This window comes from Oncorhynchus gorbuscha, linkage group LG08, assembly GCF_021184085.1.
Source record: "Oncorhynchus gorbuscha isolate QuinsamMale2020 ecotype Even-year linkage group LG08, OgorEven_v1.0, whole genome shotgun sequence".
NCBI lineage: Eukaryota > Metazoa > Chordata > Actinopteri > Salmoniformes > Salmonidae > Oncorhynchus > Oncorhynchus gorbuscha.
In genome coordinates, this window is record NC_060180.1 from 10,874,875 (window position 1) to 10,886,962 (window position 12,088).

The 12,088-nt window shown below is 46.5% G+C and overlaps 1 protein-coding gene across 2 annotated transcripts in view; it reads left to right on the plus strand.

Moving 5' to 3' along the window:
• LOC124041182 (pro-neuregulin-3, membrane-bound isoform-like) overlaps positions 1–5,976 on the plus strand; it is a 448,412-nt gene extending 442,436 nt beyond the window's left edge. For both annotated transcript variants that reach the window (XM_046358455.1, XM_046358456.1), the window contains exon 9: positions 1,481–5,976. In XM_046358455.1, coding sequence (XP_046214411.1) covers positions 1,481–1,892 — 412 coding nt within the window. In that variant the 3' untranslated portion in view covers positions 1,893–5,976. The remainder of the gene's footprint in view (positions 1–1,480) is intronic.
• Positions 5,977–12,088: the final 6,112 nt, after the last annotated feature.

A 12,088-nucleotide genomic window follows, 5' to 3' on the forward strand; every position in this document is an offset into this window, starting at 1 on the left:
ACCTGACAGAGCTTGAGAGGATCTGTAGAGAGGAATGTGAGAAACTCCCAAAATACAGATATGCCAAGCTTGTGGCGTCATACTCAAGAAGACTCGAGGCTGTAATCGCTAAGGTGCTTCAACAAAGTACTGAGCAAAGGGTCTGAATACGTATTTAAATGTGATATTTCATTTTCTAATATTTATAAATGAGCAAATATTTATTGAAACCTGTTTTTGCTTTGTCATTATAGGGTATTGTGTGTTGATTTATGAGGGAAAAACAATTTAATCAATTTTAGAATACGGCTGTAATCTTACAAAATATGGAAAAAGTCAAGGGGTCTGAATACTTTCCGATGGCACTGTATGTGTACAGCACATACTGTACAACACACTTCTATAATCTCACCTCTAATCTATGAACAGAGCAATTTTCTATTGCAATGTTTAATTCTGTACACCATTGTCGTACATTTGCACTGTTGGGTGCATGCATGGGATGTTTTCAGGCTGATTGTATTTCCCACATCTAACGAGATTTGCTCCAACTGTTATTGTGGGCATTAGGAAACAGACATCCCTGTTATCGGAGAGCAAGGCCCAATATGGCTTTCTAAATGTGGCTCGTTTGGGGCTCATTCCAAAACCTCAGTGAAAAAGAGAATCATCAGCTTTGAAAACCCCCTTGATGGAGGCTTACATCTCTGATTAGGCTATTACAAGAAAGAGAGTGACTCAAAGTTAAATATTGATGCGACAAGAGCAGCTAGCCTTTGTCAGGGATTATGAATTATTACACAAAGATAATGAGCCCCAAGCCCTAGATTGTACCTCAATTGAGACGTTGATATTACAGAGAGGATGTGTTGCTGTAATGTGAGGTAGCTTATGCCAGATCCCTTTGAGAAAAAGAAGAGAGAGCAAAGAATCAATATTTGATATCAACAACACAACACTTTGACTTTGAAAGTGCCTCATGAAGCACAAAAGCAATTTCTATGTCGGGAACAAATGGTGGACTATCTCGTGTCTAAAAGTGAATGGGGACATTGTTGATCACTGATTACTTCATTAATTATCTTAGATGCTCAGATGCGTCAAACATATTCTTGTTGAACTAAATATTCATGCCATGCTCCATTTAGTTAAGTATCCCCATTTCAAGGTGTCAAATCAATAATGTAGTGTCTGAACTCCCTCTTAACTTTCCCAACTCATGATCCAGTTCATACAAAGTGAGAGTGTTCGGCTAGATAAAGACATGAAAGAGACATGTCAAGCTCATCTTGTCATTTTTGTGCTCTTCGTGCCTCTGAGATGGCAAGGTGAATTTTGGCTCACAGAGTACCCTTGTTCTGTTTGGGAAGGTGCTTTAAAGGATTGAGTTGAAATGATACTTTAAGCAATTAACTTTTCTTGAAGTGAAATAAGTACACGTGGGAATTGACAGCAATTGTAATTATCTCTCTCTCTCTCTTTTCGCTCTTCCCTTCATCAGGTGTCAGATTGTGAGGGCCGGGAGCGACCCGCGACAGGATGCCTTTCTAAATATGCAACCCCCCATGTCAGTGGAGACGTCGTGGGAGAGCAGGGTGGAGGTGCGCTGCTGTCCTCTGGACCAGGGCCTGGACCATGACATCTCTACTTCCACCTGGAGCCTCAGGCGTCCCAGATGTCCAAGCCGCTCTTCCCCTCCTCCTTTCCGGACCTGCTCCATCCCTATCATCCCCTCTGTCCAGGGACACAAGGACGAGGTCTCCTGTTTGCAAACAGCTACTGGCTCAGTCACCTGCAGCACCATGCCCAGTAAGGAAGTAGGAGGGCACTCCCTCATCATGCTGCACCCTACCTCCACCTCCTGCTCCTCCTCTATTGGGGCCAGCAGCAGGACAAGGTGGCCCTTCTCCTAGAGGAGGCCCAGGAGCATCTCAGGGCTCTTGCCCACAGGAAGCAGGAAGACAGCGTCGGCGCCACCCCTCAACTGCCCAGAGAGACTGTGTGCTTCCTGACACTCAATGGTGGAGGAGCAGGGGGTTTGAGCCCTAATGGACCCACTGAGACCCAGTTAATGAGCCCTAGAGAACCTCACAGAGACTCAGCCCAGCCCTGCCAATGAGACAACGAGGTCTGGGCCCTAGCTTTCTGTCTGGATCTACAGTAAAACAACTGTAGTCTCTTGAAGTCAAGACTGTAGAGAGCTCTGCATCAAAGGGATGAGATTAAACTGAATAGAGAAAAATAATATCATGGAATAAACAATGTGCATACTGTATGGAAGAATGAACAGAGGGATGGTCTATGGAGTGATGAAGAGAGATATTATGTATATGCATTTATTTAAATGAGAAGCTTCTTAGACAAAAGAAACCAAATAGTCTGTCATCTCCATGGTGTTTTTAATTGTAAAAAAAAAATATATATAAATATATATGGATATAAATATATGGAATCAAAAAGGTGACCAAGTTCAGTTGAGGAATACAGGAATGATGTACCGTCTTTCTTTTTTTGTAACAACTCCTCCACATTTTTCAGGCTTGGAGCACGTTTGTGTGGACCCCATGCACCCTTACCCCTTCTGTTTTGCTACCTGGTGTGAACCGATGATGCAGTTAAACATGGCTGCCACAGCAACAGTATCTACTGTAAAACAACCTCTCAACTACCATTGTGAGTCTACCCAGCCAAGGATTATAACAGTCCCCCTTGCCTTGGATATACCACAGCAGTATATTGAAGAACAATTACAGAATGATATAGAGAGACTTTTGCCGATAAACTACCCCAGGTTGACCCTGTCACTGGCTTGGGACAGCAGGTTGATAAGACAGGCGTGATGCTAACACGGTTGGCTAGTTTGGTGTCTTATTCCTTTTTTGTACGTGAGTGGAATTCCTCCTCTGCTGACCAAGTCGTTTAGCATGGGTGTATTTTTCCCCTCTGTCTAACCCCACACAACTCTGAGTACACACACACACACACATTCCCTCAGCACACAACGACGTGTACAGGTGTGTTGGGGGTACACAGCAGGGATGGAGGGACCAAGGATAATAGGCCGGCGCGAGTGGAGGAGTTTCCGTTTTTTGTTTCAGTTTGTTCGTGATGAACAATCAGCTGCTTTCTGGGGAAGGGGAGGGGGGAGACGGTAGAGGGGGATTGAAGAAAAATGTGTTTGTGGTACCTGTGAAGTGGGGACTTCAATTTTTGTTTTGAATTTCGAACCAAATGTTGGGGGGAAAAAGCATAATGGAGATTTTGCAGATTTTTTTTCTTTTCTATTTCATTTTGAATGGTTCAGCCCCCTACCCCACCCACCCACTAACCTGTGAAATTGTGCATGCAGATAATATTTGTTTTCAGATTAACACCAATATTCTCTAGTGAGTTGCTGATTTCACTCACAATGTTTGGAATTTCACAATCAAATAACCTTTCATCAGAGGTTTTCAAGCAGACCATAGAGGTGGCCAGGGCATTGGTAGGTAGATAAGGAGGTAAGGCTCCATATTGCCAACAACCCTTTCAGAGGTTTTTTTTTAAATGATCTCCACAATGAGGTCAATGTAGCAGTAGTAATAACCATTGGAGGTTTCCAGATAAAAGCTAACTATGTATGTGTAGGACATATCCACTTGATGCCAAACAAGCTAAATGAATCGTGCTGCATGATGTACTTCATGCATCAACGACCAACAGTCACATTTGGGTCGTCAGACATCAAGTGGAAATGTGCCATTATCTGTAAACGTCCAAAGCGTATTACTTTACCTGAAACCATTTTCAATGCATTTTCAACTGTTGGTCTTGGAAATCATACATGCTCTCTGTACATCCGCCCTGCTGAATGGTTTTTGCAGTTATGAAAACCAATTTAAGTCGGGCATCTCTCGTTTCCACTCTGAACATCTGAACACCACATTACATTTGCCAGTAATTGAACACTGTCTGCTACACTCCACGTACTTTCCGTTAACTTTATCAGAGAAGAAGCAGTGAAAAGGGGTCAGCCATATGACCGCCTGTCTTGAAATGATTAACAAACTCATTGACCTTTCCTGCAAATGCCTCAAGACTAGGGTGAGACTAGGGTGAGACTTTCTATATTAGGTCCTCATTTTTCCAGTTTCTGTCTATACATGTGTCTGTTTGTGAATCTATGTGAAGGCTTATGGATTTCTGAGAGTACGTGTTTTATTTTTCAAATCAGATTGCTCATTGGAGTGTGTGTGTATATGTGTGCTTGTGTGTGTGTGTTTGTACATGCGTGCGTGTGTGTGTGCATGGGTTTGTGTGTGCGTGACTATTCACATGCATGTGGTTATATAAGTTAATGCAGTATATACACATGGGCCCATACTGTATGTCCATGTCTTTTGCTCAGCTGGACAGTGGACAGACAGCAGTGGAGAGGTTAGCTGGTTGATGGCAGGGTTAGACCATACAGGCCAGACAGATAAGAGACCAGCTTGATCCACAAAGACCTCTGACTGCCAGGGAAAGCAACCCCATCAGAGCGTGGCAGTGTCTACTATCCCCACAAATGGCTGGAGCAGTTTACAGCCAATGCCAGTGATGCAGAGCCTTTTATCCTCTAACCTGATAAATGCAGGGTTGTAATCAGTTTGTTGTGAGAGTTTGGGGGAGTTATACTTTGTCAGGTTTGTTTTTCTGAGACAAATCCAGTTTGGGTTGTGGGGAGGGGGGTAAAAGCATTCCAAGGTGAAATCTCACAGCAGGAAAATGATTCAGCACTGTTCATTTCCATTTTAAAAGGCCTGTGTTTCTTAGTCTGAAGTTTATTCAGTGCTGTGCGTTGAGGCAGAATAAAAAGTTAATCCCTGGTGACGATTCTGAGCCAGTGGATGTGTAAACCTCTCTGTAAAGCTGATCTGCCTTCATAGAGAGTGACGGGGCAAGGAAAGAAACAATTCACCATGGCTCATTCTTGTACTTTTACCTACTGTGTGTGTGTGTGTGTGTGTGTGTGTGTGTGTGTGTGTGTGTGTGTGTGTGTGTGTGTGTGTGTGTGTGTGTGTGTGTGTGTGTGTGTGTGTGTGTGTGCGTGCGTGCGTGCGTGCGTGCGTGCGTGCGTGCGTGCGTGCGTGCGTGTGTGATGCAATAGCAATGCTCATCAGGCACAGTGTACCAATGTGTTAATTACTGGTGCTGAAATTCATCTTCAGTCAAAAGATGTTCTGATTACTCCAGTATTCATCCAGAGATGTCACACTTCATTTTGGATTGAGTATAGCCTCTCAAATATGAAGGTTTGAAGGAGTTCAAAAGGTAAGGGTGTTGAATGACCAATCAACAAAACAGCGTTTAATCAATTGTAATGCAAATATTCAGGGCAGAGCTATATTTCAGATAAGCATGGGATTATACCGAGATTAATTTCTAATGTCAGGCCAGGTTTGATAACCTTGATGTCAGCCAAGTGTCATTCAAATAATATTCCAGATAATTGAGCCGATAGCCTTTTCATGGTTATACATAGCTATGTGACAAGTGGTTGTTACATAGCTGTTATACAATGGTAACACAAAATGGACAGGCAATTTCATGATGCAATTAGCATCCGGATATAAAGAGTGAACTACGGTTGTTTTGATCCTCTGCTGCCTGTGTGTGAATTATCCAGTCACTATCATAGGCTGGTCAGACTGCTATATGGTTTAGGCTATATATTATCCCTTCAGCTTCATATCATCTCACTGCGAATGTTCATTTTTGAGATAAGAATGGGTCTAAAACTCCAAGTTGTGAACTCCAGAGATGTTCAATGCCAGTGTATGTGTGTGTGTGTTGACAGAGTTTCCCCACAAAACCCTGGCTAATGTCAAAAATATTCCAGTTGTGATATGAAAAATAGAGTCTCATTTTTGGCAGTGAAGAACTTTATTTCAGTGATACCCCTCAAAAAATGATATAGTGGATTTTTCTGTTCATTTTATTTTTGTATTTTTGTTTTTCAATAAAGATGAGTCTTCAGTGTTATTTCTTTCAGTGCATCTGCAGAAAATGTAAATAATATTACATATATATTTTGGAGATTGTGGAAAATTCATAATCCAAACTATTATTAGTTACAGCACGACTGTGCTTTGGCCTTAAACCAAAAAAACAATCAGCTACAGAATTCCTGAGATCTGATGAAGGTGCATAAAGTGCAGCTCAGGAATCAACAGATAAAGATTGGTCAAAATATCTGAAGATTGCTGGTGAAGTCCACCTGGAGTGAGGAGGAGGACATAGGTGGATGCAGGAACACACGGAAGACTAGTTAATAATGTGCTGAGAGAGAGCTCATTAGACAGTCACAGATGGGGAGAGATGCAGTAGGATTTACTCAGACATAAAGGTACATGACTCAGAACCAATACATTACAGTCCAACCAATAATACTCATACTAGGTAAACAGAATGGTCATGTTATTTTCTGATGAAAGATATACAGTATGGACAATAAGAAAACTACCAAACACATGGCCGTGTGTGTGTGTGTGTGTGTGTGTGTGTGTGTGTGTGTGTGTGTGTGTGTGTGTGTGTGTGTGTGTGTGTGTGTGTGTGTGTGTGTGTGTGTGTGTGTGTGTGTGTGTGTGTGTGTGCCTGAATCTCTCACGGATAAACCACTACTGGATTAAGTGAAAATTTGTGGATTCCTGATACTTGGTTGATCTCAGTGTCATGCAGGTGAAAGAGGACCCAAAAGCGACTTAACAGAAACAGAGTTTATTTAAGTCCAAAACGGAATAACAGAAATCCTCTAGACTTGTAGAGGGGAAAATAACTGGAGAAGCGGCCACAGACTGCAGGTCGCTTCGGGTAGGCGCAGGCCGTAGTCGACAGAGACACCTGCTCACACGCAGCATCTGATGAAGGCAAAAAACACGACAGGACAGGGCGATACACAATCACAGCAAAAACACGACAGGACAGGGCGAAACGCAATCACAGCATGGTGAATACAATACAAGGAACCGACGGGACAGGAACGGATCACAAAGGAATAAATAGGGACTCTAATCAGGGGAAAGGATCGGGAACAGGTGTGGGAAGACTAAATGATGATTAGGGGAATAGGAACAGCTGGGAGCAGGAACGGAACGATAGAGAGAAGAGAGAGCGGGAGAGTGAGAGAGGGAGGGGGAGAGAGAGGGATAGAAGGAGGGAAAGAACCAAATAAGACCAGCAGAGGGAAACGAATAGCATGGGGAGCACAGGGACAAGACATGATAATAAATGACAAACATGACAGTACCCCCCACTCACCGAGCGCCTCCTGGCGCACTCGAGGAGGAATCCTGGCGGCAACGGAGGAAATCATCGATGAGTGAACGGTCCAGCACGTCCCGAGACGGAACCCAACTCCTCTCCTCAGGACCGTAACCCTCCCAATCCACTAGGTATTGGTGACCCCGTCCCCGAGAACGCATGTCCATGATCTTATGTACCTTGTAAATAGGTGCGCTCTCGACAAGGACGGGAGGGGGAGGGAAGACGAACGGGGGTGCGAAGAAAGGGCTTAACACAGGAGACATGGAAGACAGGATGGACGCGACGAAGATGTCGCGGAAGAAGCAGTCGCACAGCGACAGGATTGACGACCTGGGAGACACGGAACGGACCAATGAACCGCGGAGTCAACTTACGAGAAGCTGTCGTAAGAGGAAGGTTGCGAGTGGAAAGCCACACTCTCTGGCCGCAACAATACCTTGGACTCTTAATCCTGCGTTTATTGGCGGCTCTCACCGTCTGTGCCCTGTAACGGCAAAGTGCAGACCTCACCCTCCTCCAGGTGCGCTCACAACGTTGGACAAACGCTTGAGCGGAGGGAACGCTGGACTCGGCAAGCTGGGATGAGAACAGAGGAGGCTGGTAACCCAGACTACTCTGAAACGGAGATAACCCGGTAGCAGACGAAGGAAGCGAATTGTGAGCGTATTCTGCCCAGGGGAGCTGTTCTGCCCAAGACGCAGGGTTTCTGAAAGAAAGGCTGCGTAGTATGCGACCAATCGTCTGATTGGCCCTCTCTGCTTGACCGTTAGACTGGGGATGAAACCCGGAAGAGAGACTGACGGACGCACCAATCAAACGACAGAACTCCCTCCAAAACTGTGACGTGAATTGCGGGCCTCTGTCTGAAACGGCGTCTAACGGGAGGCCATGAATTCTGAATACATTCTCAATAATGATTTGTGCCGTCTCCTTAGCGGAAGGAAGTTTAGCGAGGGGAATGAAATGTGCCGCCTTAGAGAACCTATCGACAACCGTCAGAATCACAGTCTTCCCCGCAGACAAAGGCAGACCGGTAATGAAGTCTAAGGCAATGTGAGACCATGGTCGAGAAGGAATGGGGAGCGGTCTGAGACGACCGGCAGGAGGAGAGTTACCCGACTTAGTCTGCGCGCAGTCCGAACAAGCAGCCACGAAACGGCGCGTGTCACGCTCCTGAGTCGGCCACCAAAAGCGCTGGCGAATAGACGCAAGAGTGCCTCGAACACCGGGATGACCAGCTAACTTGGCAGAGTGAGCCCACTGAAGAACAGCCAGACGAGTGGAAACAGGAACGAAAAGGAGGTTACTAGGACAAGCGCGCGGCGACGCAGTGTGCGTGAGTGCTTGCTTAACCTGTCTTTCAATTCCCCAGACTGTTAACCCGACAACACGCCCATAAGGAAGAATCCCTCGGGATCAGTAGAAGCCACAGAAGAACTAAACAGACGGGATAAGGCATCAGGCTTGGTGTTCTTGCTACCCGGACGGTAAGAAATCACAAACTCGAAACGAGCGAAAAACAACGCCCAACGAGCTTGACGGGCATTAAGTCGTTTGGCAGAACGGATGTACTCAAGGTTCTTATGGTCTGTCCAAACGACAAAAGGAACGGTCGCCCTCCAACCACTGTCGCCATTCGCCTAGGGCTAAGCGGATGGCGAGCAGTTCACGGTTACCCACATCATAGTTGCGCTCAGATGGCGACAGGCGATGAGAAAAATAAGCGCAAGGATGAACCTTATCGTCAGACTGGAAGCGCTGGGATAGAATGGCTCCCACGCCTACCTCTGAAGCGCCAACCTCGACAATGAATTGTCTAGTGACGTCAGGAGTAACGAGGATAGGAGCGGACGTAAACGTTCTTTTAGAAGATCAAAAGCTCCCTGGGCGGAACCGGACCACTTAAAACACGTCTTGACAGAAGTAAGAGCTGTGAGAGGGGCAGCAACTTGACCGAAATTACGAATGAAACGCCGATAGAAATTAGCGAAACCTAAAAAGCGCTGCAACTCGACACGTGACCTTGGAACGGGCCAATCACTGACAGCTTGGACCTTAGCGGAATCCATCTGAATGCCTTCAGCGGAAATAACGGAACCGAGAAAAGTAACGGAGGAGACATGAAAAGAGCACTTCTCAGCCTTTACGTAGAGACAATTCTCTAAAAGGCGCTGTAGAACACGTCGAACGTGCTGAACATGAATCTCGAGTGACGGAGAAAAAATCAGGATATCGTCAAGATAGACAAAAACAAAAATGTTCAGCATGTCTCTCAGAACATCATTAACTAATGCCTGAAAAACAGCTGGCGCATTGGCGAGACCGAACGGCAGAACCCGGTACTCAAAATGCCCTAACGGAGTGTTAAACGCCGTTTTCCACTCGTCCCCTCTCTGATGCGCACGAGATGGTAAGCGTTACGAAGGTCCAACTTAGTAAAGCACCTGGCTCCCTGCAGAATCTCGAAGGCTGATGACATAAGGGGAAGCGGATAACGATTCTTAACCGTTATGTCATTCAGCCCTCGATAATCCACGCAGGGGCGCAGAGTACCGTCCTTCTTCTTAACAAAAAGAACCCCGCCCCGGCCGGAGAAGAAGAAGGCACTATGGTACCGGCGTCAAGAGACACAGACAAATAATCCTCGAGAGCCTTACGTTCGGGAGCCGACAGAGAGTATAGTCTACCTCGAGGAGGAGTGGTCCCCGGAAGGAGATCAATACTACAATCATACGACCGGTGAGGAGGAAGGGAGTTGGCTCGGGACCGACTGAAGACCGTGCGCAGATCATGATATTCCTCCGGCACTCCTGTCAAATCGCCAGGTTCCTCCTGAGAAGTAGGGACAGAAGAAACGGGAGGGATGGCAGACATTAAACACTTCACATGACAAGAAACGTTCCAGGATAGGATAGAATTACTAGACCAATTAATAGAAGGATTATGACATACTAGCCAGGGATGACCCAAAACAACAGGTGTAAACGGTGAACGGAAAATCAAAAAAGAAATAGTCTCACTGTGGTTACCAGATACTGTGAGGGTTAAAGGTAGTGTCTCAAATCTGATACTGGGAAGATGACTACCATCTAAGGCGAACATGGGCGTAGGCTTATCTAACTCTCTGAAAGGAATGTCATGTTTCCGAACCCATGCTTCGTCCATGAAACAACCCTCAGCCCCAGAGTCTATCAAGGCACTACATGTAGCACCCGAACCGGTCCAGCGTAGGTGGACCGACAAAGTAGTACAGGACCTTGATGGAGAGACTTGAGTAGTTGCGCTCACCTGTAGCCCTCCGCTTACAGATGAGCTCTGGCTTTTACTGGACATGAATTAACAAAATGTCCAGCAACTCCGCAATAGAGGCACAGGCGGTTGGTGATCCTCCGTTCCCTCTCCTTATTCGAGATGCGAATCCCTCCCAGCTGCATGGGCTCAGTCTCAAAGCCAGAGGAGGGAGATGGTTGCGATGCGGAGCAGGGAAACACCGTTGATGCGAGCTCTCTTCCACGAGCCCGGTGACGAAGATCTACCCGTCGTTCTATGCGGATGGCGAGAGCAATCAAAGAGTCCACATCTGAAGGAACCTCCCGGGAGAGAATCTCATCCTTAACCACTGCGTGGAGTCCCTCCAGAAAACGAGCGAGCAGCGCCGGCTCGTTCCACTCACTAGAGGCAGCAAGAGTGCGAAACTCAATGGAATAATCCGTTATGGACCGTTCACCTTGGCATAAGGAAGCCAGGGCCCTAGAAGCCTCCCCACCAAAACTGAACGGTCAAAAACCCGAATCATCTCCTCTTTAAAGTTCTGGAATTTGTTAGAGCAATCAGCCCTTGCCTCCCAGATAGCTGTGCCCCATTCTCGAGCCCGGCCAGTAAGGAGTGAAATGACGTAAGCAACCCGAGCTCTCTCTCTAGAGTATGTGTTGGGTTGGAGAGAGAACACAATCTCACACTGCGTGAGAAAGGAGCGGCACTCAGTGGGCTGCCCGGAGTAGCAAGGTGGGTTATTAACCCTAGGTTCTGGAGGCTCGGCAGGCCAGGAAGTAACAGGTGGCACGAGACGTAGACTCTGGAACTGTCCAGAGAGGTCGGAAACCTGAGCGGCCAGGTTCTCCACGGCATGGCGAGCAGCGGACAATTCCTGCTCGTGTCTGCCGAGCATGGCTCCTTGGATCTCGACGGCAGTGTAACGAGCGTCTGAAGTCGCTGGGTCCATTCCTTGGTCGGTTCCTTCTGTCATGCAGGTGAAAGAGGACCCAAAAGCGACTTAACAGAAACAGAGTTTATTTAAGTCCAAAACGGAATAACAGAAATCCTCTAGACTTGTAGAGGGGGAAAATAACTGGAGAAGCGGCCACAGACTGCAGGTCGCTTCGGGTAGGCGCAGGCCGTAGTCGACAGAGACACCTGCTCACACGCAGCATCTGATGAAGGCAAAAAACACGACAGGACAGGGCGATACACAATCACAGCAAAAACACGACAGGACAGGGCGAAACGCAATCACAGCATGGTGAATACAATACAAGGAACCGACGGGACAGGAACGGATCACAAAGGAATAAATAGGGACTCTAATCAGGGGAAAGGATCGGGAACAGGTGTGGGAAGACTAAATGATGATTAGGGGAATAGGAACAGCTGGGAGCAGGAACGGAACGATAGAGAGAAGAGAGAGCGAGAGAGTGAGAGAGGGAGGGGGGAGAGAGAGGGATAGAAGGAGGGAAAGAACCAAATAAGACCAGCAGAGGGAAACGAATAGCATGGGGAGCACAGGGACAAGACATGATAATAAATGACAAACATGACACTCAGTCCA